Here is a 21,506-nt window from a genome sequence, read left to right on the forward strand (position 1 = left end):
AGCTGAAAGCACATTTGTGCTTATGATGTTCAGGTTTCCTTTGTTTTATGGACCCGTGAAGGTCATAAATGCAAGGAATGGATATAAAATTACTTTTTCATCACTGTTCTAATTGCAAACAGTCACTAATCAAAGCAATGACTACCTTTATTGTAATTGTACTGTTACTCAACACACTTTGACAATTAGGTTTAATTCACCTCTGCTGTTCTTCTTCCAAATGAACCAATACGTTTTCTAGATTCTGTTCCACTTTGTGATCCCGTAGATGTGGATGAGAATCCTTCGTGAGAAAGCAAAGTCTTAATTAAACATCAGATTATCAAATACTGATCAAATGGATAATCAATGGCATAGTACTAAGCCATATTCATTTAATTACAGTTCAACTAAATGTGTGGCTCTGGAATGAGAATAGTCATCAGAATCCAGAAAACAGTGCTATGCCAAATATTGATAATAGGACTGGGAGAGATATGCAGGATGTAGAAGTGCCCAAAGCATAAAAGTATAGGAAGGTATAGGTCAAAACACATGAGGATTCCAGTGGATCTATACCAGTGATGGCGAACCTTTTTGGTGTGGCGTGCTGAAAGCGTGCGCGTGCCAACACCCACAATGCAATGTGCCACCCCCACGCATTGGCACACAACCCCCCCCCGCCCCTTTACCTGCACTGCATGTGCACGTGCCTCCCAGCTGATTTTCGGCCCATTTGAGGCTTTTTTCGGCCTCCCTGAGGCTCGAGGGAAGCCTCTGCAGCTTTGGAGGCCAAAAAACGGGATTGTTTCATCAATTCCCATATTTCTGGAAGGCCCGTTTTTTTGGCCTCCCGAGGCTGCAGAGGCTTGGCTGAAAAAGGCCTCAAACAGGCCAAAAATCAGGTGGGACGTACGTGCATACACAGTGCAGATAAGTTTGGCTGGGGCTCATGTGCCCGCACAAATGGCTCCGCGTGCCACCTGTGGCACACGTGCCATAGGTTCGCCATCACGGATCTATACGGTAGAAATGCACAAAATATGGTGTCAAAGAAGAATACAAAAAAGCAAATACAATTTGAAAGATATTATTGACACTTTGTAAAATGAAATTCATGAATGGACTGCAAGGTAAGACGAAACGTATTCAAAAGGAATACACCAGACAAAAGGTAACTGTCATGCCCCTGGTGGAGACTGACTCTGAGAAAGAGGAGGAACAGCCAACAGGGAGAGGAAGTGTGGCTCCAGAGGTGGTGGAGGAGGCTGGGGAAGGGCAGAGGCTGGCTGAGCAGTCAGAGAAGGACTCAGGCCCATCCCCTATCCATCCTAGGGCATGCAGGGAGGAGAGGATCAGTGTAAAATGTGGTCTACTTGGGAGGAGAGGGCCATGATCCTCTTCATGGGTTGCAGGTGGGAGATTTGCATAAGAGTTTGGACCTGCGTGCTAACAGATGCTGGAGACAAATTAGTGTTTTATTCCTAAAGAAGGTTTATCTTGGTTGGCGTTCTTCCAATGAACTGTCCCTGGTTATCTTCCTGAAGTTGGCAATTATCTATCCTGGTCTGTCATTTAACTTTTTTCAATGCGGTTTGTTTTTGGTTTTTGCTTCGTTATCGGCTCTTTGAATTTGAACTGTGTTTCTTTCCTTTGAAATGTTATTTTGAAAATAGTTTACACCTCCACTGTGAACAATTAAACAGTGAAGCCAAGTTGAAGGCATTAAAGGACTTTTAGTTATGTTTTGGGTTTTATTATATTTCTGAGATACTCTGGGTCATCACAGTAACAGAGAATGGCATTATATGTGAAAGAAATGCACCCACATACAGGAATTTGAGGAGAATTCAGTCAAGAACAAATTTGTAAGAATACAAGAAAAGGAGTATTATTGTGAGGCTGTCTAGTAAACCACAAATTAAATAAGGAAAATGGGGTCCTGTACCAGAACTTTCAGAGGAGAATAACAATAATTCACTACCTGGATATAAGTAGTCCTTGACTTACAACCATTTGTTTAGCAACCATTCAAAGTTACAATGGCACTGAAAAAAGTGACTTATGACCAGTCTTTACATTTACAATCATAGCAGTATCCCCATGGTCATATAATCAAAATTCAGGTGTTTGTAACTGACCTGTATTTATGACAGTTGCAGCATCCTGTAGTCATGTGATTGCCATTTGCTACCTTCCCAAACAGCTTCTGGCAAGCAAAATCAATGGGGGAAGCCGGATTCACTTAACAACCATGTAAATCACTTAATTGCAGCAATTTGCTTAACAACTGTGACAAAAAAGTCATAAAATCAGATGTGACTTACTTAACAACTGTCTTGCTTAGCAATGGAAATTCTGGTCCCAATTATGGTCGTAAGTCAAGGATTACCTGAATCAGTTGGTAACAATTAAGATTGGAATATCCTGCAATATTCTCAGTGGTCTTTCTTATTGTTTCATTACAAGAAGGTGCAGAAGAGAAAGGGGATGAGTTCTACTGAACAGTTCTTCCTTAACCAATAAGGAAGATGGTTGAAGATATAAAAGCAAAGGGAATTTGGAAAAAAATAAGTCAGCTTGCCGTTCAAGATATACAGAAAGAGAAATTGAAAGCAAAGGAGAATCCATTTCAACCAAGTCAGAAAAGTACTAGGTGGAATCCCATGGACACAAAGCCCAGGACAAAAGATGCTCAGGACAGAAGATAATATTCGTAGCTCAGAAATGAACTGTGGAGTCCTTGGTGCTTTCTGAGCTTGGTTGTTTGCTTACAGATGATTCATTACCCAACTAGGTAACATCATCAGTGCTACTGAGAATTGGGAAACTTTAACCGGAAAACAATGAGCATCCTAGACCAAACTAAATCTAAAAACAGTAGGGAATTCCTGGAGGCTTGGCATTCAGACAAAGCCATCAATTGACACACATAAGATAACCATATTTACACACTAATCAAAAGGCCACAAAAAGCTAAAAAGGAAAAAAAAAGATCAGAATACATCCCTTCCAGCAGCCAACACCCAGGTAAGCAGGGGTTAACACCAGGCAAACAAGCAGAAAACAATATTGTAATCAAGGGACTACCAAGGAAAAGACACACCTCACCAACACTGAAGGGCAAGCTTCAAAACATAAAGAAGGAACGAACCTCACACTCACTAGTACTGATGTTACCTTCAAATAATGAAATGTCTGCAAGCAAACAACCAAGTATTCCATAGAATGTACCTTTCTCTCTTTTGCATGGCACACTGTTTGTAACACATAATTACAAAAATCATGATAGTCCTTCCAACAGTTACTCACACTATTGAATTCCAGACGCTTTTCTAATTCTTTGCACCAATTTCGATATTGCAAAACCTGATAAACAGAAAATTAGTGTACATCTTTTGTGTGCTACAGCACATTTCAAACAATTTCACATTTGTCAATTAACACTTTTTCTGTACTTTCTTGTAAGTATATGCCTATGCACATATAGGCAAATATAAATTCCAGTTTTAGAACAATTTTCAAGCATAGGCTGGTCATTTTTAAATGTATTTTTACATGTATATCCTGCTTTTCTTTCAGCAACTTAAAAGTAGCATTGCCACTGCTAATTTTACCCTCACAGCCATTGTATTCTGGGGGAGCTTAAGCTGAAAGACAGAATAACCCAGAAGTTGCTTAGTAATTTCCATAACTGAGTGGGAATTCGTATAAGTTTCTCCTCCATTCTTACACAGCCCCATTAATACCTCAGTAACTCTTTTAGTTATCTGTGCATCTAAGAAGAAAACATCATCACTTTCTTTGGGTGTCACCGGGAACAGAAAGTTTTTTTTTTACCTTTGCCTGTAGCTTTTGAACAAGTATTGCCTGCCGGTGTTGTGCTTCTTGGGAACTTTGTAGTTTCTGGCGATAGGATGCACGGTTTTCCATCATCTTTTGATGTAATACAGTTATTTGGTCATCTGGCAACAAAATTCCCCTCTGTGTTTTCATGCTGTTTAGTGTTTTCTCTTCTTCCATCTATAAGGAGGAAAAATCTGTATGAGCAAGATTGATTCCTCTCCTCTGGCAGCAAAATTTGCTAGACCAATACTCGAATACAGTTCATCAGTCTGGAATCCTTATCACGTATGTGATATTAATACAATTGAGAAAGTCCAGAAGTATTTCACAAGAAGAGTTCTCCACTCTTCTACCCGTTGTAGAATACCTTATGCCACCAGACTCGAAATTCTAAAACTAGAAAACCTCGAATTACGCCGTCTTCGATCCGACTTAAGCATGGTATATAAAATCATACATTGCAATGTCCTACCTGTCAATGAATACTTCAGCTTTAACCATAACAACACAAGAGCACACAACAGATACAAACTCAAAGTAAACCGCACCAAACTTGATTGCAGGAAATACGACTTCAGCAATAGAGTGGTCAATGTCTGGAATACTCTACCCGACTCTGTAGTCTCTTCCCCAAACCCCAAAAACTTTAACCTGAGACTGTCTACTATTGACCTCACCCCTTTCCTAAGAGGTCTGTAGGGGGCGTGCATAAGCGCACCAACGTGCCTACCGTCCCTGTCCTATTGTTTCTCTTATTCTTTTATTTTTCTTATATGTACCTATTTCATATATTCACAACCATGTATACACTTGTACTTATTATCTTGTAAACAATTGACAAATCAAATAAATAAATAAATAAATAAATAAATAAAATCTGCTGACAGCCTTTTCTTTTCAATAACTAACAGAAGCATAACAAGCACTACTGCTTTGGCATTCTTTAAACAGATAAAAGAGGTAAGATAATCCAGGACAGAAACTAGTCTGCTTTGTGTCCAGTACACGAATGAAAAATTACAGGCGTTTAATATACACCACAGAAGTGGAAAAAATAGGTATTTACAAAAACTAATTTCTCTAAAGTTCAGAAACTCGTCCGCAGCTCTAAAAGCAAGAACAAACCTAATATTTGGCTGTACCAGTATAAATTCTTATGATCTCGGGGATCGCAAGACTTTTACTCCCAGGCTCGCTAATGCCACTGAACGTGGATCTCGGGTAAAATCCGAAACAGCCCTCCCGCCCAGAAGTTAGGATGCAGTTGCCTTTCTGCTCCTCCTCACCTGTGAAGCAGCGAGCAGGTGAGACCGGTGGGGGGGGAGGGGGAAAAGAGCAGTAGGCCCGAAGCTGCGAATCAGCTGTGCGGTATCTTTCCCGAGCTTGGTAGCAGGAGCAATAAGCCAAAAAAAAAAAAATCCAGAAACGAATTGTGGGAAATAGAGTTTATTTCAAGGAGGTTATAATTAAGGCTGCCCTTGAAAAACGACATTACCCATGAGCCCTTGGGCTCCGCTTCTGTACTTCTCCACTGCCTCCTATTGGTTCGAAGGGAAGATGACATTGGTGCGGAACAGCGGGAAGATGAAAGTGTTTGTTTTTAAAAACTGTCTCTTTCTAATTGGTCAACGTAGCTCGTATTTTAATATTGCTGAGGAATCTTCTGGTTACGTTCTGTGAAGACCCGAGAGGTAGCAAAGAAAGGATTCCTCCCCCCCTCCCAGTCTTCAGATCCCGTTTTTTTCCGCTATCGTTAGATTTGCTTCTCTTCCCGGCTTCCTTTTCCCCCCCTTTGACTTATGTTATTGTCCTCCATATTATTCAAGTGCTTTCGAATTGTGGACGGTGTTGAAGAAAGCTCTGGACTGCAAGGAGATAAAACTAGCCAATCATAAAGGAAATCAACCTGATTGTTCTTTAGAAGGACAGATACTAAAGCTCAAATACTTGGGCTACCAAATGACAGGAGAAGACCCGTAGGGAAAGATCCTGATGTTGAGAAAAATTGAAGGCAAAAGAAGAAGGGGAAAGGATGAGATAGTGTCATTGACACAACGACAATGAATTTGGGAAACTCTGGAGTCTGGAATATAGTGGAAGACAGATTGTAAAATCCCTCCCTAGAATTTCTTGCGAAAGAGTTTCTGCAAATCATAACCATTGTATCGTTCATCTCCAAACCAACATGTTTTATAGATGTCACCTTTTGTAACATCTATAAATTTACTAGCACTTCATTCCAGATAAAACACAGAAATAGGTGATAAAGATTTGTGTCAATTTTCTTAACAGTGTTTTTATATTATTTGGGGATTTTTTATCTTTCTTTGGTAATATTCAATTGCCTGCTAAGAAATATCTATATGTTATCAGCTATACATCATACAAATAAGTTCCAAATTCAGAACTCCAGATATGAGGTGCTGTATACTCCATGGATTATTTTAATTATGGTTCTAAATTAGTGGAATATGGTTACTGCTCTCCATTTCAGTACCTATAGCTATCAACTTCTCTCTCTCTCTTTTAAATGACTCTCACTTGAGACTCACATTGTAGACTGGCTTCCTTTAATAAATAAAATCCATTTTCTTGTTCATTATTTTTGCTGTCCTGGATCTTCAGTTTCATTTAAATGGGGATGTACTTGTAACAATAGAAAAGAAAATGGTACTGATTTCTGAAGGAAAATTACATGGAATTGAAAATGAAAAAAAATCTGATCAATCTTAATTTTGGTCTGAAAATATACAAAGTTGTTTTATGTGTTTCTGTTTTAACTGAAAGGTGCACTCACATTGTGTGATTCTGTGAACTGGTTGCAGTTTGTTTTTGTGCCATTCTGTGCCTAAGTTTCAAAGCCTTGGATTTTTGCATTCAGCCACTTGCTTCTTCAGATTCCTAGGCTTTCACTTGCATTAAAACTATGTTAAGGCATAACAGAAGTTGGAAGGGACCTTGTTGATTTATAAGGTCAATAAGTTGGAGATTCTACTTTATAGTTATTGTAAATGCCATTTATTAGACATACAAGCCGCAACAACTGGTTTTTGTTATTTAAAGGGACAGAAATTCATGGTAACCTTTTTGTGAATGCCAAAGAAGCCCATGGTGCCCATGCCACTAAAAGCCCCCCTTTTTTTCCTTAGGTCACACATTTGGTATCCAAACCCTTCAAGGGCCTCTGCTCAATAGTATATTCAGAACATCTGGTGGCAACTTTCTGATTCCTTGGTCACAAAATGCTACCCCTCCCAAGCTAAGATGAGGTTCTACAAAGGCTTCTTCAGACTGACTCTGCTCTTTTTTTTTTTAATGGAGCAGGTGTTAAATTTTCTGCAAAGATCCTTTAATTTTTTTTAGAAGAGGAAATATGATGTTTGTTGTTGTACAAATTATTCTTTCAAGCAAATTGTCTATGTTATGTTTGAGATGATTTGTGCCAAGAATAAGCAAGTGTTTTGGGGACAATGGACAGATTTGAATTTTGGGAGTATGTCAGAGACATCCTTAAACAGCTATTGGGAAAAAGATTTTCTTATCTGCTGCGTTTATAGGCATGAACAAGATTAAAAACATCCATACTGAAGTAAAACTACTGAGGCTGTTCCCTGCGGTCCCTTTTAATCTCCCATGATGCTCTTTTCCATCCCAACACAATCGTTTTGGAGGGGAGAGCAGGGGGAAATGGACACATTTTCAAATGAAGCATTGGGCAGCAACCATCTTCCATTTTTATTTTCTAAAAATGTTTGCCAAAGGGCTCATGTAAATACACTTAATGCCAGTTTCCTATATTAAAACAACCATAAATAAGTGGAGTAGGGAATGTAACAAACACTTGCTGGCTTAAGTTGAATCATGCAATGTCACAGGCTAGCAAGTAGATTTTATCTCTGAACTCCAGCTATATTTGAAAAGCAATGATACACTGAGAAAAGCATTTTTTTAGAACTCTCTGGAGCAATGTTGCAGACCAAATATATTCTCTGCATATATCTGCAAAAGGTCTACATTCCAAATACATCTTCATTCTAAAACACACCGTCTGTTCTTCACGATAGGTAGTCCTTGACTTACAACCACAATTGAGCTGAAAATTTATGTTGTTAAATGAGACATTTGTTAAATGAGTTTTGCTCCATTGTACAACCTTTCTTGTCACAGTTGTTAAGTGAATCACTGCAGTTGATAAATTAGTAACATGGTTGTTAAGTGAATCTGGCTTTCCCATTGATTTTGCTATCAAATGATTGCAAAAGGTTTTCACATGACCTAGGGACAAAGCAACAGTCATAAATATGAAACATTTTCCAAATATCTGAATTTTGATTACAAGATCATGGGGATGCTATAAAGGTCATATGTGTCAAAAATGGGCATAAGTCTTTTTTTTTCAGTGCCGTAACTTTGAACATTCACTATTGTAATTAATCTATTTTTTTCTGAACTATTGTAAGTCGAGGAATACCCATAGACTGTTTAGTCTAATGTAGACTGCCATAGAATATGCCAGGATATTCTATATAGCGAGAAATTCTTTAAAGTTTGCAGTCATTTTATGGCATCTTAGCCTGCTGTGGTATAATTTTAGCATATATTTGAATGTAGGTAGTAAGCAATCTTTTCCCAAACAATAGAAGGTCCAGAACTGGCCTTCTTGCATTGGGAAAAAAAACTTGCTGGAAACAATTAATATTGTAATATTTTAACACTAAACCGCCCAGATTACCCTATGGCTGTTATGGCAAACCTATGGCACACGTGGGGGTGCTTGCATGGGGATGCATTGCATTTTTGGGGTTTGCATGCACATTCACTGCCCTATGGTAAGAGGGGCGGACAATAAATAAATGAATAAATAATAAAAAGTTGGAGCTCTAGACCCAAGCCAAGGATGAAAATGTGGCCTGGAACGAGAAGACTTCAAATTGCTCTGTATTTGAACTTTGAAGGCACTTACTGGTGATAATATAACAAAGTAAGAATTCATTTTGAAATCAAAATCTGTCATCAAGTACAAAACTGAGAATTGCTGGAACCAGTTGACTTAATAATTTTCTGGTTTCTCAGCTTGGGAAGAATTGATTGGTGTAACAATTATGAAATGTTTATGAGAAAGCCCACTATTAGACAGGATCCCTAGAGTCTATGTAAGGAATCATTAAGTAATTGGTAATATTATTTCTGGAAGGTTGACATTCTTTTGCCTTCTGCATTTTTGTCACACAAGTCAGTAATCACATTTGAATGGATGAAATGACTGGTAGAATTTTAGTTTTAAGTTGCTTCCTATTACAAATGGTTTTTAGGCCATACCACTTCTTGTTGCACATAAACCAGATACATAGATACAATGATACATATTTAAATTAGCAGAAGTAGAACACAAGAAAAATCAGTGTAGATAATATTGCCCCCAAAGAGTTTTTGATTCCCTGCTCCCAGCTGAATATTCAACTAAGACAAGATGAATGTCTGAGCAAGCAACTCGGTAAATAATGCTGGTGAAAAAAGTAATAATGGCAAAATATAGTAATTTTTTAGTTGCAATTAGAGAGGAATAGCTCATCCTTCAATAATGTCTTCTATTGGAAAAATTCTATAAAGATTGACAAATCATTAAAAAAATTATACTAAAATATGCTATTTAAAATAGGCCTTTTCTAGCAGTATCTGACTAGGTTAAGACAATAAAAGAAAAAACTTTTGGATTTTTACTTTATTACTAAAATTCCTGTATAGAAGACATACAGGAATTCAGTGGTAAGTGAATAACAATTCTACATGTATGAAACTTAACATGCATGACTACTAATCTGGATTTATTGTAGCATTTTTAAGGAATAACATGTATCCCATGGTTTTTTTTTAAGGTTCTATACATAACCCCACCTATCTTAGGCTCACAACAAAACTGTGAGGCAGATAAGGATGGCAAAGAGTTACTAATTCAGAATCATCCAGTGAATATTGTGTCAGAGATTTGTATCTAGCATATGCAATAAAGCATATTAATTCATTAACATAGAAATATAAGCAACACTAACTAAACACTAATCTTGCAACAGACAACTGTCTCAGCACTGGCATTTTCTTCAGTCTTCTTCCCATCCCTTTGCCATCTCTTCCATCTCCAATTTTCCACTTGGAACGTATCTAATTTGGCAAGTAACCTTTTACTTGTTAAAATTTGTCACAGTTGTTTGATTGATTTCTCCTGGAAACAGTATTGTATAAAAGAGATATTTGATCTGTCTTTGCCATTATATTTGTTTTGGGAATGGGAGTTTATCATAGCCCTCACTCCTATGATTGAAAAAGAAGTAAATTAATTTCTTATGAAAATAAAGTAAACACTCAGTACTTCTTTGAAGATGTTCATTTTTTAAAAAAATTGTAATATTAAATTTGTAATATCTTTCCTGAGAAATGTATTACCTAAAATTGAGGTAGTACTTTGGGGCCTGTTTCAAGTTTTCTTTCTCCTTTTCTAAACTGCTGAAGCACACAGTGATTTAATTTTGGAAATATTGCTCAATTTTCAAACCGCTGAATCAGCACAAAAACAATATACTGTAGTAGCCCATTAGTGGTTTGAAGGCTAACACTTCTATTTGTACAATGGTGATTATGCTTATTTCTTATGCCATTAGAGTGTATGCATTGCTACGATGAAAATTAATATTTGACATAAAATGTTTAAACATTTCTGATCAGAGTCATGAACTATTAGTTGCAGGAATAACCTCCCCATCTGTATTTATTTTTCATAAAATACTTGAAGAACCAGTGATAATGTATTTCTAGAAAGAAGACAATTTTCTTAAACAAACCAGATAAGTACTCTAATTGCTTTGGATTAATAATTGGTATGTGTCCCAATATTAATATAAATATCCAGGGACACAGATATTCAGCATAAATGGTAGTGATGACATTAATCATAATAGCTTTGGACAAGGAGAATATAGTACAAAAAGATAAAATATAGTATGAAAAAATCCACCTCCATAATCTAATATTCCAATCAACACCCCCGATATCTTTACACAGTAAGGGAAAGGACAGTGACAAATCTGGTCATGTATCTTTTGTATCATCATACTTGCTTCTTGAAAAGAAAATTATATCAGCTGTTCTCCAAGCTTTGTTAAACACAATTGCAGTTATCATTTGGTTCAAACCAAGAAGCACATTACTAGGAATTATATCAATCTAGAGCCAGTGAAATTAAATCAGTGTTAAATTAAAAATGTATTTAATTAATTATAGAAAGATACGAATGCGGCAAACTTGTCCACTTACATGGATCTCCTCATATCTATTTCATCTTGTTATTGTCTTTCCTGTTTTTCAAGAAAAAGTTTCCCCACCATTATTTGTGGCATCTATAATATATTTCATATCCATGTCTTAATTTAAGGAGGAGGTGTTGATATGCTAACAAGCACATATTTGTTCCAGACGGGTTTCACACAGGGGTGGGATTCAAATTTTTTAACAACCGGTTCTGTGGGCATGGCTTAGTTGGTGGGTGTGGCTTGGTAGTCATGTGACTGGCTAGGCGTGGCCAACTCAACATCACTCACATAGAGGCATGCTTCTCCTTGCTTGGCCTCTCGTGACTGTGGGGATGCTGCAACAGTCGTAAGTGTGAAAAATGTTCATAAGTCACTTTTTTCAGTGCCATTGTAACTTTGAATGGTCACTCCACACAAGCAAAGTACCAGCAAAGAAGGAAAAAAAACTCCAGAGAAGTTCCTGAGACAGGAACTCTAGTCCTGCCAAGAATGTAATAAGAGTTAACGGAGAGGCAGTTTCTGTAAGCAACACCAGAATGTTTCCTTCCTGCCTTCCTTACAGGATTAGGCCAGTAATTTCTTCTAACAGCCGGTTCTCCAAGCTGCTTAGAATGTTAACAACCGGTTCTAGCGAATAGGTGCGAACCTGTAGAATCCCACCCCTGGTTTCACATCTTAACTATAGTTGGTGTGTTTACTGTAGTTTTGAAAAAGCATGTAATTTTTACTCATTTAGAACTTGCTGGACATAGCATTCAAACTTATTGTTATCACCTAATTTTATCACCTGATTCAGCAATTAGAATAGTTCACGAAGGTACAAGAAGTTCTATATATCATCCTCACACATGCAAGTTACATTGCATAATCCCTCAAGGATTTCAATTTTTATCATATTTTTAACATTCATGATGCTCTTTTTCATGCAAAATATAGTTAATAACATGTGAAGCTTGCATATTTCTACACTCTAAAAGAAGCTGACTTATTATCTAAGGTGACTCATCAGAATTATAGAGATATGGATAGATACGGAATTTTATTTTAAAAAATGATCAGAATTTAGTTGTTGAATGTGATAGCTGAAGTTCTTTGGTGCTTTCACTTCATATGGTTCCAAATTCCTGCAGGGGACACTGCTGCTTTAACATTGGATATTCAGGGGGGTTGCAAAGAGAAGAAGTTAAATAATGAAACCTAAAAATTGCAATATAAGAAAATATTTTCTTCTCAGGCATCAAGTAAGACCATTCATAATTTCTTATTTTCTTTGTCAGTAGTTCATAATATTTTTAAAATCCTTTTTAAGCAATAGCTTTGTTATCACATTTGTTTTCATTCTTTCACTCACCTGCTAATAAACCAGAGATTCTATGTTTAGAACTGTATACAATGCATATGCAAATTTATTTTGACTTGTTTTTGTAAAAGATTCTTATGATTATCTTAGGTGATGTTGTTTGGTTCTAAATGAAGAGTTCACTTAAGGCTAATAATACAGAACATGTTACCACTTTTAGTTGCATATTCTATACACTTTTAGTCCTACTGAGTTGTTTCACATAAAGCAGAGTATGACTCATAAAGCAAAGAAGACTTTTTAAAAGAAATATATCACACTTAAATTAGTTTAGACAGCATGACATCAGAGAGTAATTAAATAGGTTTTTGTTGGAATTCCACTTCCAATTCCTGAGTTCAAGTTTGTAAAAGATTTCTAAGCACCTGCAGGTTTCTGTGTGTGAAATATTTTCACTGGAAGGGATTCAAAAGTTTTTTAAAAAACCTTTTAACACAGAGGCAGCATTACGCCATTCTTCCTTCTTGGAAAAAAAATTCCTCCCAGATTTAAACAAGAGTCCTTCAAGTTTTTAGTCATTTTTAAGGAAGAAAAGGGGTTGGTTAAGTTTCTCTTTTTAGGAATAAACTGCTGGCAGAAATCAGGAGACAGCGAATTGAACACATTAGCATTTCCACTATGGGACTGGATACAATTATTACAGAAATTGATTTGAAGTTCTGTATATTGAAAATAAAGCTCTTTTTGCTTATTTTGCCTTTTAATCTATTTCATTTTTTATGCCAAACCAGAGGAACCTTTTTAATTTTTGTATTTGGTGGCATTCAAAAGAAGACTAGAGGATGAAAATCCAGTACTTTCTTTCTATACTGCTTTGGCACTTCAGTTGGTTTTATCTGGTCTTCATTTCCTTAATATTGAATTCTGCTGAAACAAGTCAAGGTAACCTAGGGTTGAAATTAGGATTGTCCAAAGTAGATGGAAAAGAGAAGCACCCATTGCCAAGGGCAGGTTCTTTTAGAACAGGGAGCCATGAATATAATGCTGGCAATTTCAAGTCTAGAACAAGAAGTAATATTGCTCAAGCTGGATCTCTCTTGGCAAAGACTGACAATTCAAAGAAGACTCTGCCTAAAGCAAAGAGTACAGAAAAACATGCAGGACTTACTTCAAATAGACAACCTGGAATAAGGACAGTGACTCCAAAGGCTCAGAATTTTGGCCCTAAGGCCCCATTGAAAAAATCTGGTACAGGGAAACCAGATAGTTCCTTCAAAACCAAAACAATCAAAGAAGAACCTATTACCCAAAGGGAATCTAAAGAGGCATTCAGACATCCTGCTGTCATACCACATGAATATATGCTTGCCTTATACCAAGCTCTTTCTGATGCAGAACAGAAAGATATAAATGGAAGTATGAAACTGGAGATGGGACTTGCCAACACAATTACAAGCTTCATAGACCAAGGACAAGGTAAGGAAATCCATGTATTTGTAGAAAGAACAAAACTTTGCTAATCACAGGTGTTTACATTCTAAATGGATACTTTAAGAGCATTTCTATTGTCAGATTTTGATATTTGTATTAAGGTAAATACTAATTTTCAGAATGTACTGTGGTGTGTTTTTCTTTTCTGCATAAAGCATTGCCATCACTTTATAAGACAATACTATATATCTGATAGAATAAGAGGTGAATAATTTGTTCCTGTTATCTATTTCTATTTCAGAAAAAAAACAAATTAGTAAAGAGGAGTATTTCTTATTTGTTAGAATGAAACTAATAAAGATATAGTTTTAATTCAGATTTGATATTACAAAATAAGCAGGAGACTTAATATTTCTGCAATAAAAAGACTATAAGATCAAAGGAAATTGTCTACATTCTTCTTTAGATCCTCATAGGCAACACAGCAACCTGTGAATTTTGCTTAAATCCCATGTTGTTGGCTAACTTTTCTTCCACAAGTACCCTTGAAATGAGTAGTGTGTACAACTCATGACTTTAACTTATGATAGAGAAACATATCTATATATCTTTAAATATATTCAAAGGAGAAAGCGTTTTCTCTGAATGAAATTCCAGGTTGAATGTTTAAATCCAGTATATATCATTATTCATTAAGCTTAAAATTAAGCTTCTCTTCCTGGCAAGTGTGTTTGAAGAAAAGCAATTACTAAAATATATAATCCACAAGCATATGATCTGTACTTTTCTAGCTTAAAATATGTCCAGCATATAGCCACAGTATGTTTATATGCTTTCCATGATACATTACTACAACAAAAAGAACATCACAGGTACAAAGTTTTATTCTGATGTTCAGAACATCTGAATAAAACTTTGTGCCTGTGATGTTCTTTTTGTTGTAGTAATATATAATGGAAATTTTACTGGAATTTTATTGGAATTTAAGTTGTAATTAGGTTACATGTAGTGTCTCTGAAATGTTGAAGAATTGGTTTAATATGTCTCCATGCAATATGAACCCCTAACAGTACCCTAAAGGCATTCTATAATCCCAAACCAATTATGCACATGTGCTAGGAGAAATTGAAAAGTAGTACACATCTCTATTTAGAAATACTTGAACTTCTCTCTCTTTTTCTCTTTAGATGATCAAGCTCCAGTTAAAAAGCAAAAATACATTTTTGACATCAGTGCACTAGAGAAAGAAGGTTTACTGGGGGCAGAATTACGGATTTTAAGAAAAAAAGCTGATATTTGGAAGCCTCACCCTCCTGAGAAAACTTATCAAGTGAAGCTATCCAGTTGCACTCCAAGCAGGCAAGCATCCATTCTCTTGGAGTCTCGAACAGTCAACATCATAGATACAGCAAAATGGGAAGTGTTTGACATTTGGAAAGTGTTTAGGAACTTTAAAAATTTTAATAACTTGTGTTTTGAACTAGAGGCTTTTGAAAAGGGGAAGCCTGTTGATTTAAGGATTGTGGGATTTAACAGAACAGGAAGGCAAGTCAATGAAAAGGCTCTTTTTTTAGTATTTGGTAGAACAAAGAAAAGAGACTTGTTTTTCAATGAAATAAAAGCCAGATCTGGTCAAGATGACAAAACTGTTTATGAATACCTATTCAGTCAAAGAAGAAAGAGAAGGGCTTCTCTAACAACTCGACAAGGAAAGCGGCCAAACAAAAATTTGAAGGCAAAATGTAGCAGAAAATTACTCCATGTGAATTTTAAGGATATGGGTTGGGATGACTGGATAATTGCTCCTCTTGAATATGAAGCATATCATTGTGAAGGACTTTGTGAATTTCCTCTTCGGTCTCATTTAGAACCTACCAATCATGCTGTTATCCAAACATTAATGAACTCGATGGATCCAGAATCAACACCTCCCACTTGTTGTGTTCCAACAAGGCTGAGCCCTATTAGTATTTTGTTTATTGATTCTGCTAATAATGTAGTTTATAAACAATATGAAGACATGGTGGTAGAGTCATGTGGCTGTAGATAGCAGCACAAATACAATTATTTTATTTTATTTTAAATAAAAGACAAATAGAGTACTCTGAGCCTATAGAGCAACATAATAAAATTGTCCAAAGCCTTCTATACAATAGTGGCATTTTAATGTTGGCAAGCTTTTTATTACAACTTCCACAAGGATTCTATCTTCCTTTATTACAAGGATATTGTAATAAAGAATTTGAATTTTTTAAAACAGCAAATGAAGTGGCCTAGTGTCACATGTTTAAATTATTCCTAGTTATGCTAATAATGTCTAACAATATTTCCAAGGCTACATCTAGAGATACTTGCTACTGTCAATTTAGCAACACAGATATTTGTGGGATGTATGTCCTCAAACCATTACATTAAATCTTAAGTCAGGTTGTTACCACCGGGAGTAGTTGTCACATGATACCTTGAGGTCAGGTACGGGTCAAGTATGTTTCTAAATAGAATAGATTGAGAAAACAACATTAAAAATGGACTGCAGTGCCCTTGCTTTTGCATCCTGTAATTTGTCATGTTTTAATATTTGTTACTCCCAAAATCAGTGCTGACCCAGTACATTTTGCTACCTGCTGTACAGTATGAAATAATACCTCCACACTATAAAAATATGCACTGCATCATTTAGACTTCAGTATTTGCTTTGATTTATCTCCCCTAAAATAGGTTTCTTCACTTTGCTGCAAGTCAGATCTTCTTTAACCACTCAAATACATTTCAGTGACACACATATTTTTATCTGATAAACACTTTTGACCCAGTAAAAACATTAGCAAATAGTGTTACAATGGACCTGTTTATTTTCTTGCACATTTTAAAAGACTCAATAATATTAAATCATTTTACAGATTACCCTTCCATGCCCATTATTGTCCACTGTATTTATCTTGAATTTGAAAAAAATTATTTCTCTAATTCTATTATAACCAAACAGTATCTAATAGCTTAAGAAAAATTTCATATATTTAGAACTGTATATTTGCAACAATTATTTAACAGAATGATGACTTGGTTTTAAACTGTACACATTGTATGTGGAATTGGAGAACCACAAGCAAATATGTTTATTTCAATGTATATTATTTTCATTTTATCTTTTTAAAATGTTGATCTGTTTAGTGTTTGAACACTTGTGTTTTTGTTGTTTTGCTTATAAATCATGCTGCACTGTAATGCTTATAATCTTAAACTGCAATAAATTATTGGGTGTTAGATATCTAGATAACATAGTTACTATAAATATAATTTTATTAAATCTATGTTTTGAGTGTCCTGTTTAAAACTAATGGAAGTTAACAATGCCTGGTCTATTTTGATCTATTAGAATCTTCTCTGAAAAGCTGCAAGCTATCAAATGCACATGCATATATATATCATGATCGGTATTTTATTGGGAAATATAAAATAGTAGTTAAGGCAATCTTACACATTTATGTTCTGGACCTAATTACCACTGCCCTTTGACGATATACACTGTGATTATTGTTTAAATCTGTTATATGCATGTGCCTATTAATTTCCATTGCCTTATGCATTTTTGGTTCATGTTCCATGGCTTTTTTTCTAGCTGTTTGTCAATTAATCCCAAAAGAAAAGTCTTTGATTTCAATTGTACATTCGTTTTTAAAATCTCCTGAATTAATGCATTTCTTTGTATCCAAACTTTTTTTGCGTGACATCTTACATGATAAAATGTCCCTTCATGTTGTTCATCTTTCCAACAAAGATTTGAAGTGCCTTTCTAGACACATTCTGTACAATTTCTCTGATGACAAATACCAAAGTATATCATTTTATTAAAAAATCTCTTTAAGGCTAAAACATAATGTAAATTTCAATCCTTTCAACCATGTATTTTCCCACTATCCATTTGTATATTCTAGTCAAACCTTTTAGTGCATTTTATCATACATTTTTTCTCTTGTTCTTCTTCTGTCTCATATTTCAACAAAAGTTTAAACATTTTAGCAATAATATGCTCATCATTTATACATAATTCTGTTTCAAACTAACCTTGCATTGTTCAAAACCATAAAATCTTTTATTCACTTTAAATCTTTCTGTTAACGGTACATAAGAAAATCATTGAAGAAAATCATATCCTTCTGTTGTAAAAAATAATTCTTAATTTTATTTTACAATCCTCTTCAGAAAATTTTAGTACATCATGATAAGATAACCATTTATGTTTACTTACTATTTCTCATCTATAAAACACTTCATATGCTAAGAGCCACAAAGGTATTTTCAGGCACAACTTAGACTTACATTTATTTCTTACTCTAAGAACAGCCCACCAGACATAAAATCTACATTAAGCTTGGTTCAGTGCAGTGGTCCCCAGAGACCAGTTTCATGGAAGACAATTTTTCTATGGGTTGGGGGAAGGGATGGTTTCGATTTTGCTCACTCTCCTGCCACTCACCTCCAGTGGCCTTAACATACTATAGATGTTCAAACCATCCTGTCCTTCTAATTCCAAAAGCCTTCTATTTCTTAGCAACATCCACTTTTCATCTAGGCTAAACAACAAGCAGTGTAATGTAATGAAATCTGGTACAACCAATCCTCTTCTTTGCTTGTTTGCTTATTTATTACCCATAGTATATTATCTTGCAAGATAGTTTTTAAATTAGATATCCCAGTTTGCAAAGAGCAGTGTGAATTATAATGGAACTGACAATGGCAGCAAAGAGCAAAGAACTGGCAAATAGACTGGTTCTTTGGAATCTCTGTGGATAAGGAGAGGACACGAGATCCACTACATATGCTTCAGTTAACTGTTCCTCACAAGGAGACTGTAGGATAGCATTTATCCATGGGTTTGGGCACTGGAAGACAAAGGAATTAACCATCTTTCTTGCAATATCAGTGGAACCTTTCAAAGGATATTAAGTTTACAAGCCTCACTTTCTAATCACTTTTGGAAATTGCCTATTAACTATCATAAAGTTGTTAGAACAGGGGTGTCAAACTCAATAAGGTCACGTGATCTATTGTGACATATTGTGATGTTTTTCACCTTTGCAGAGCTGGGGTGGGCATGGCCTGTGTGATGTATCCAGACCGCGGACCACCAGTTTGACAGTTAGAATAACAGATCTGAAAAGTCTCTGAGTGAGTTTAGCTTCAATACCGAACAAGTAAAAAAGTAATTACAAGATTAAGAATTAAAAGAATTTTAAATAAACAAAGAAAGCCAAATATGATTTTGATCTAAGAAAGTTATAAATGGATTATGAATCTAGTTAAATTTGGAATATTGACTTTTGCTATAAGATTTTAGAATTAACTGTCAGTTTACTGGAACTGCAGAAATATTAAAGGAGAACACTGAAGAACAGAACCAGCAATTATTATTTAGAATATCAAAAATGTCAATAATGATGTCAGATTCTATGGATAGATTATCTTCAAAAATGTTAATCAGGGAATGACAAATGTGAAGCAAATTTTGTCTAATAGGATAAAGTACCAACAGAGAAACTACAATGTGCCAACAGAGAAACTACAATGAAATGACAATTTAAGACAAGAATTTGGGGGGGGGGGGGGAATATACAAAGGAAAATTATTGAAGCTTTAAAAATTAAAGGGGGCATACAAATGATAAACCAAGCTTGTTAATTCCTTGAAGAATTCCGTGTGATGGAGTAAAGAATTAAAGAGAATCAAATCCTATGATAATATTTGAATGACCTAAAGATTAAGACTTTTAGAAGAGAAAGGAATATAAAGTTAGTGTACTTAATCAACCTTAAGGTAAGACTTTTTAAAAAGGTTTTTGCAATCCTTTACAGACTTTTTGCTGACACCAGGATTGAAAAGGATGGATTAATGGATTTGCTTATAGAGAAGGGATGTGATATGGAATGAAGTGATGTTTGTAAACTTATAGGTGAAGATTTACTAATTACTTATAGGTGAAGAGTTACTAATTTTGTCTACCTTTTAATAAAGATTGAAAAATCAATTTTTATATATTTATTTTCTCTTTTTTATCATTTTCCCTTCCTTTTTTGTTGCAATTTTTATGCATTCTTACTATTCTTTTTTCTCTTTAAGTTTAGTATGTATTAGTTTTTACTACTATAATCAACATCCTTAATAAAAAGTATATATATACAAAAATGGATGGAAAAATCTGATCTAGATGAACCATTAGCTGGATTCAGTAGAGATTATAATGTTTTAAAAACTCTACAATGAAGATTAAGAAGTATTCTTCAATTAAATATTCATTAATATTTAAATTTATCATGGCTGTATTTGCTCATGAATACCATATCAAAAAGCACATCAAAATATGGTGAACATTCAAAGACATAAGTCTCCCTAGCAATAAACTTCTTAGCCACTTAGATTTTAATAGAAAGTAGGAAGAGTGGCAACTCAAATTATTATTATGGCCAACTATACTGCTTTCCCACAGGGAACTGGCATTATTAATGAACAGTAAACATTGGGGGCAGAGGAGAAGAGTGATAAAATGGTATTGGTTAAAAGTTCAGCTTTCCTATGGCAGGTTTCACTCTCTTCTTTTTCACAGAAAATGCCTCATTTGTATCAACTTTCTAAAGTCATTCTCTGTCCCAAGTGAGTCTTTGTAAAGATTCAAATTTCAACTAAATAGTATACTATAAGATAGGTATGTGCTAGTAATTTTTGTTGTATTTGGCTAAAATATGAGAACTGAGTTGAATGGGTAAACATGCAAGTATGCCATTTAAAACAATGCATTGCCATTAGTGTTTGAATGTGTGCCTAAATTCCATGTGTAATTTGTATGGCTATGTCATTTCCTATATAAAATGTGATTGTTTATATAACAGCCATATGAAAGATGCAAATAACCCAGTATGTGGGCTATTTGAAGCTGCTTTAAAGAAACATAAAAAGCTTTCATGCTCACGTAATAAAAAGTATTTAGTGATACTGTTTTATGACATCCTAACCAGTCCAAATAGGATTTTTGTTAGAAAAAAATAGTCTGTTGTTTTTAGGCATATCTTACTTTTAAGAGTTTTTATGGTTGTACAATCAGTGGATTAAATTAAATTATCACTGATCTTCAACCATAGTTGATTTTTCATAGATTAATATTTTATTTAGTTGATGGATACTTTGACAAGGCCAGAGAAATGGAGAAGAATTTTAAAAGTGTTTGGCAACTGCAGTAATGGTTATGTATAGACACTGATTTACCCAATACTTCTAATAATGAAATATAAGTATAAAAATTATGAAATTATAATAATTAAAAACTTAATTAAATAATGTGTATTTATTTAAAATATATAATTATTTATATTAGTAAATAGTAACCAAGTAATAATTAAAATAAATGTTACATTGATTAATTAGAATTTACATATTTAAATAATTAAAAACATTCAAAAATGAAATAGTTGTTTCAAAAAAGAAATAAATCATGGTGATTAAAATGTATTAAAATTGAAATAAGAAAAATCATATACTATTAATATGAAATTAAATCAACCCTTTAATATCCAATTATAACTAGATAATATAAAAACCTATTGCTCCATTTTCTGATTTTTTTCAATAAAAGAACATTTCAAAAATCACTAAGA

General features: G+C 34.7%; 2 protein-coding genes across 4 annotated transcripts in view; one reads left to right on the forward strand and one right to left on the reverse strand.

The window, feature by feature from the left end:
- CEP250 (centrosomal protein 250) overlaps positions 1-5,329 on the reverse strand; it is a 36,475-nt gene extending 31,146 nt beyond the window's left edge. The window contains exons 1-4 of one of the 3 annotated variants that reach the window (XM_026685213.2): positions 5,112-5,329; positions 3,820-4,002; positions 3,292-3,348; positions 201-283 (exon numbers count right to left, since the gene is read on the reverse strand). In XM_026685213.2, the coding sequence (XP_026540998.1) occupies positions 201-283; positions 3,292-3,348; positions 3,820-4,002 (323 nt within the window). In that variant the 5' untranslated portion in view covers positions 5,112-5,329. Of the gene's footprint in view, positions 1-200; positions 284-3,291; positions 3,349-3,819; positions 4,003-4,950; positions 5,071-5,111 lie in introns of those variants that run through there. The other 2 variants (XM_087959505.1, XM_026685214.2) reach the window with 2 other exon arrangements.
- Positions 5,330-13,039: 7,710 nt separating this feature from the next.
- Positions 13,040-17,167, forward strand: GDF5 (growth differentiation factor 5). Its single transcript, XM_026685207.2, has 2 exons — positions 13,040-13,905; positions 15,048-17,167. Exons 1-2 carry the CDS (start codon positions 13,272-13,274, stop codon positions 15,908-15,910), a joined length of 1,497 nt encoding a protein of 498 aa, XP_026540992.1. The 5' UTR covers positions 13,040-13,271; the 3' UTR covers positions 15,911-17,167.
- Positions 17,168-21,506: the final 4,339 nt, after the last annotated feature.

The sequence above is a fragment of the Notechis scutatus genome, chromosome 3 (genome assembly GCF_049901735.1).
Source record: "Notechis scutatus isolate UNSWTSFEM ecotype Mainland chromosome 3, rNotScu1.2, whole genome shotgun sequence".
NCBI lineage: Eukaryota > Metazoa > Chordata > Lepidosauria > Squamata > Elapidae > Notechis > Notechis scutatus.